A 6,399-nucleotide genomic window follows, 5' to 3' on the forward strand; every position below is an offset into this window, starting at 1 on the left:
GGCTGGGTACAAGAGTCCAGACTCCTCCCCCTGTGCGCCCGTGGGCGGAGCTCAAACGGGACCCAGGAGCGGCGCGCACGGCTCTCATAAGGTGGCTTCTCTCTGTCGCTCGCGAGCGTTGGACGTCTTCTTCACTTTGGTGATGCCCTCGAGCGCGCCGGATTCTGTCAAACTGGAGAGAGAGAAGGAGAAAAATAAAACTATTGATAAAGAGACTACGACAGGTACGACAGGTACGCTAAACACACACACACACACACACACACACACACACACACACACACACACACACATAGTCAGGGGTCGAAATTAACTTTTTGACCTGCTAGCCAATGTGGCTGGTAGATTACCGGCCAGACATATTTTTCACTGGCCAAAATGATTCATAACTATTTTGAAAGTAGCCTATCATTAGCCAATTATACAATTATGAACGGGCCTTCCCGGAGGTCCAATAATTTTGTAGCCTATAATTCTAAATTGTATACAGCTTTTTTTTTAGAAAGCTTCAGAAGTTCACAAGTTCCGGTGCGAGTTCCATTGAAATGAACGGGCCTTCCCGGAGGTCCAATAATTTTGTAGCCTATAATTCTAAATTGTATACAGCTTTTTTTAGAAAGCTTCAGAAGTTCACAAGTTCCGGTGCGAGTTCCATTGAAATGAACGGGCCTTCCCGGAGGTCCAATAATTTTGTAGCCTATAATTCTAAATTGTATACAGCTTTTTTTAGAAAGCTTCAGAAGTTCACAAGTTCCGGTGCGAGTTCCATTCAAATGAACGGGCCTTCCCGGAGGTCCAATAATTTTGTAGCCTATAATTCTAAATTGTATACAGCTTTTTTTAGAAAGCTTCAGAAGTTCACAAGTTCCGGTGCGAGTTCCATTCAAATGAACGGGCCTTCCCGGAGGTCCAATAATTTTCTATAATTAGAAATTGTTGAAGCGGAGTGAACGAATTGCGCTGCTCCATCTTGGCCAGTAATCAAGGATCTTTGCTTTAATGACCACTGCAAAAATATCAAATATGACAGTGGCAATGGGTTTTGAGTTGTGAATCACGTCTTTCATATCATTCCGTGAGTAGTTTGTTTACGATCATTGAAAGTGAAAGTAAGCAAGTAATAGGCTACGTTTCTATGGAGCATCTGAAACTTTCAAGTTCTATTTGTGTGGCGATCTAGTTGTTTTCTCATTTTCTCGTTTTGGCAAGTAGCCAGGTCAACATTGGGCGAACAGAACACTGATGCAAAGCGGAGTTGATATGGCAAGCCAATTTAACATAGATAGATACTTTATTAAGTAAGTATATATAATCTTTTGATCCCTCAGCACACAGTGAACACACAGTGAGGTGAAGCACACACTAAATCCCGACGCAGTGAGCTGCCTGCTACAACAGTGGCGCTCGGGGATCCCCAAGGGGAAATTCAAGACAGACTGACTTCAAAACGTGGCAGAATGAAGTGGCCTATTCGCGCAGTTGATAACCAAGCGTTTTCCACACGCCAAAGTGGCGCAGTACCTGCCGTGATTTAGCCCCCAATACAAAAATATACTCGCCATTGGCGCTTGGCAGGTGCCAATTTAGAGCCCGGCATACAGTAAAACCCACACAGATATTCTCACAGACATTATTAGAGCACACACAGCCACACACACATGCGCACACACACTTACACACACACATTCTCACACACACTCTCACACACACACTCACACTTCGTCCATCTCCATGTCCTCCTCATCCTGTGGGAGCTGCAGGTAAGGGTTGTTGGAGGCCGGCCGGAACTTGAAGCCCGTCAGCACGAAGAAGATCAGGGTGGACACCTCCACCAGGAACTACAGAGAGAGAGAGAGAGAGAGAGAGACAGAGAGAGATATGAAAGAAAAAGAAGGGTGAGAAAGGTAGATGTAATGATATAAAAGAGAAAAAAAAGAGACAGTGAGATTGCAGACAGAGGGAGATCGAGATGGAAACAGGAAGTAGAAAAAGAGAGAAGAATCATGAGATCCAAAAAAAAAAAATCAAAACTTGCTGCAATTCACACGCACAAATGCACACACACACACACACACTCAACATACACACTAAACTCAAAGCCGCCATGCCACTGCTGAGCGAGACAAAATGGCCGCTGGGTCTGGACTGAACTCACCTCGTAGCACCACTGCCACTGGAACGGCACGGTCACCTTCAGCAGAATGGCGATGATCCGCGTGAAGTAGATATAACACACAATCTAAGAGGGGGAGAGAGGGAAGGAGAAATAGAGAAACAGACAGATAGATAGGATAGATAGATGGATAGGATAGATAGATAGATAGATGGATAGATATATTCAGAAAGAGAGAAAACAGGCAGACATTTAGATATTCAGAGAGAGAAAGAAAGAGAGGGAGAGAGACAGCGATTTAGAGTTAGAGAGAATAATCATCCACAATGTTGTTTGTGTAATACTATAGAGGTGTGATGTGCAGAAATAACTGAGGGTGGCACTGTCCTCACCATGACATAGTAATGCCTGAAGAGCTTCAACTTCTCAAGGTTCATGGCAGCTAGGAGGAGAGAGAGAGAGAGAGATAAAGAGAGAGAGATTTAAAACATTTGGTTATTGAACCAGTAATCATTCCCATTCACTCGTATCCATTACAGCACCCATAAAACACTGACACTGACAACCTCTCTGACCCTCATATTAAAAAGAGAGAGAGAGGCAGATCGTTCAATACAACACTCTCTGTAGTTAAGGAGCAGCAGGGCAGGTTGTAACTATACAAATCACAGCATGTAAATAGAAAAATGTTGGAATTGTTTTGTCACTATTGGGAGGTGTAGGCTAATGAAGCCGGCCACTTCAAAGTCCTTGTGCTAAGCTAGGCTAGCAGTGGGTGTGTCAGACCGAGTAACTACACACACTCGGATGAGAAGGGTATGTATGGACTTATCGAACTCTGAGGAATACGATGAATAAGCTAAAGTCCCAAAAAGTCGGCACTTCCTCTAACTTGTGCCTGGGGATCTCAGAGTCGTTTAGATACCTAGTGCCTGAGGATCTCAGTCATTTAGGTAAATTGGGCCTCTGAGTCATTTAGTTAACTAGTGCCTGAGGATCTGTGCTGGCTTCTCTCTGCAAGTATGTCGTCATGTTGGGTGTTTTTTGTGTAGAAGCTGCTGGCGGTGTGAGTTGTTCTTACCATTGCCAAGCGAGAGAGGCAGAGTGTCAACATGTAGATTTTTGCATCATATGTCAATTGAACAAACGATAGCTGTAGTCGAGTACTTGAGTCAATTAGGTAACTAATGCCAGTGTGAGGGGATCTCTGATTCTATTAGTTAACTAATGCCAGGGAATCCCTGAGTCAATTAGTTAACCAATGCCAAGGCATGTCGGAGTCAATTAGTTAACTAATGCCAGGGGACCTGGCTTTGTTGTCTGAGAGGTCCTGTTGGGTGTTTTTACATTACATTACATTTGGCTGACGCATTTTTAGCCAAAGCGACAAACAACATGGTAAACAGTTTAAGTTTTAGAGCAATTCTCAACAATTTTAGGACAATTTAAAAACATTAGAGTACAGTAAGAATAAGTGCATCAGTGAGTGCTGTTTTTAACAGTTACTTGTCAGTTTAAGACGGCTGGTGAGTGCTAGGATCAGTAAGACTTGTTGTAAGTGTTGCTATGAGAGGAGATGTTCTCTAAAGAGCTGGGTCTTCAGGTTTTGGTGTAAAAGCTGTTGGCCGAGTCAATTAGTTAACCAATGCCAAGGCATGTCAGAGTCTATTAGTTCACCAATACCAAGGCATGTCAGAGTCTATTAGTTCACCAATGCCAAGGCATGTCAGAGTCTATTAGTTAAAACTAGAGCCAGGGGACCTCGGCTGGCTCTGGCATTATTGTCTGAGAGGTCCTGTTGGGTGTTTTGGTGTAAAAGCTTTGAGTGCGTCTCACCTTTGCCATCAGTGGTGGAGGCCTCCTGGAGGTGGCGGATGGACCTGAGTAGAGAGAAGGATGGGAGAACGGAAGGAAGAAACAACGGAGGAAGTGAGGGAAGGAAGAAACAACACAAATGTGGAAGATAAAAAATGTAGAGCAAAACTCCAATGCACTTGTTTCACAGCCATGTATGCAAGGAAATACACAAATACACACACACACACACACACAGTCTTGCTATGAACAAATTTAAATCCAACCATTCTAAAATACATATTCTACACAACAAAAAAAAACAACAACACACACATACTTACCAGACGACTGGGAAGAGGATAGCTCCGCAGCAGATGAGGTCGACCAGGAAGAGGATCTCCTTCCACAGGGCATACTCACTGGAGCCTTCCTCTGTTGACTCAATGATGATGTAGGCCACGTTGGCCAGGACCTGTCCATCACACACACACACACAGTTACACAGAGACACATAAACACACACATGAATACATGTGTGCTTGCTTAGTCACTCATGGCCATTCAGTAACCCACCCACAACCCCAAACACACAAAAACATACAACAGGTTTCCCACTCTAAGTCAAACGTAAAATTTCATGACTTCTCCTGACAAAAAATCTGAATTTCCATGACTTCATATAAATTACTGAGCGATATACCAACCAATGATTTCAGAGCAGCCACGTAGCATTCAAGAATCGTTTACTTCTTTAGAGTGGGAGATGAATACATGGGCATGGGCAATAAAAACATTTGGGCTACTCAGGCAAGCAGTAGGGCTAATAACCAGATATACTCCAATTCTGCATGAAACGATATTTTAATTAATGTATTATTTTTGGCAAGTACATTTTTTAAACTGCTACAACGAAATTCCCTGATATTCCATGACTTTGACCCAAAAATTATGAGTCTGGAATAGACTTTCCAAAACTCCATGATATTCCAGAAATTCCATGACCCGTGGGAACCCTGATACAACCAAATACATACCCACACATACACAGTAGAATTAAAAAAAAAATTAAAAACACACACGGACACAAACACACACCTGCAGTGGAATGACTATCATGAAGATCTTCTTCTCCTTGTCGGACAGGATGTACTTGACAAAGGCCCAGCCAGTGCCAATGAGAGCCAGCGTGATGAAAAGCAGCGCCCCCTTCAGTCTGTCAGGGGAACAGCAACCAACCGTCATCATTCGTCATGGCCAAGTGCAACAACAGGATTATATCAAACAGTACTAGAGCTGATTGTACAGTAATTTAACATTGTGAATTGAGATCATTTGGAACATTTTTTTTTTTTTTTATTTTTTTTTTTTTGCGCTAAAACAAAATATTCATTTCCCCTCAGCCTGTCAGAAGAGCCATCTCCATAAAGGCCAAATTGAATTAAATTTCTGTTAATTTCACAGAATGTTCATATGCAATTTATTTATTTGATCTATTCATTAATGTCCTAAATTTACCTCCGGATGAATAAAGTACTCTGACATGAAATTGTACTAAATAGATATATCACAGCACAAATGTAATGACATTAAGGAAATTACACCGTACTAGAGCTGCATGTACAGTAATTGTTTCAATTCTATGCAATCAATTACTCAATTAAGTAATTAACAGGTAATTATTTCCTTGCAAGGAATTAAAGCGTGTCATGTGAATAATGACAAATATTTCCATGTACGTAATTGTATATTTGCATGTAATGTTTATCATTTTTAATTATTAAGCAATATGACATGAGTGGGAGTGGGGATGGTAAAGGATGTCGCCATGGCTGTAATTGGCAACTAGAGTCGTTGGGATATCCTTTACCAACCAATGACCACGAGTGTCATTTTGCTTTTATACAACAGTTCCATTACTGTTTCCAGTTTCCATCCTTTATTTAGATTTTTGTACGTTCATCCTCCACCCACACAAATAGTTCTAATCTTTAGCCTTTTCATTTAACGTTGCAAAACAACCACTCCAGACGTACGTTGCATGAAAGTGAACTTCTATTGAAGAAAATTATCCAACATGGTGGAGCTAACTCTAATATGGCAAATAAGTTTAGGGTTTGTGCCCTTAAGTTTTGTAATACTTTTGTGAAACTAGCACTATTAAATCTAAAAACTAGGGGTCAACCAATTATCGGCCTGGCTGATTATTAGGGCCAATCTTTAGCATTTTTATAATAATCGGTATCGGTCATTTTTTCCACCGATAAGCCAATATTGAAATGGATAAAGAATGAAACGTGCTACTTTGTCTGTAAAGCGTCTCTCACTCCCTGCATTTGCTACTCTGTGGTCAAGAGCATTGTCCCGCTGTCTGATTTGTTAGTTAGCACGAATGCAGCCAATCAGGATCGAAAACTGAACACAGACAAAGTTTAGGATTCTCACTGAGGCAGACTGTAGACTGGGCTTCAGCTGTACGGAGCTATTTTTTG

General features: G+C 41.7%; 1 protein-coding gene across 1 annotated transcript in view; it reads right to left on the reverse strand.

The window, feature by feature from the left end:
• The window catches only part of LOC125298635 (protein GPR108-like), a 13,909-nt gene continuing 7,510 nt past the window's right edge, over positions 1-6,399 (reverse strand). The window contains exons 13-19 of the mRNA XM_048249456.1: positions 5,006-5,123; positions 4,252-4,382; positions 3,950-3,993; positions 2,506-2,555; positions 2,156-2,239; positions 1,717-1,838; positions 1-172 (exon numbers count right to left, since the gene is read on the reverse strand). Coding sequence (XP_048105413.1) covers positions 85-172; positions 1,717-1,838; positions 2,156-2,239; positions 2,506-2,555; positions 3,950-3,993; positions 4,252-4,382; positions 5,006-5,123 — 637 coding nt within the window. The 3' untranslated portion in view covers positions 1-84. The remainder of the gene's footprint in view (positions 173-1,716; positions 1,839-2,155; positions 2,240-2,505; positions 2,556-3,949; positions 3,994-4,251; positions 4,383-5,005; positions 5,124-6,399) is intronic.

Source organism: Alosa alosa, chromosome 7 (assembly GCF_017589495.1).
Source record: "Alosa alosa isolate M-15738 ecotype Scorff River chromosome 7, AALO_Geno_1.1, whole genome shotgun sequence".
Classification (NCBI taxonomy): domain Eukaryota; kingdom Metazoa; phylum Chordata; class Actinopteri; order Clupeiformes; family Clupeidae; genus Alosa; species Alosa alosa.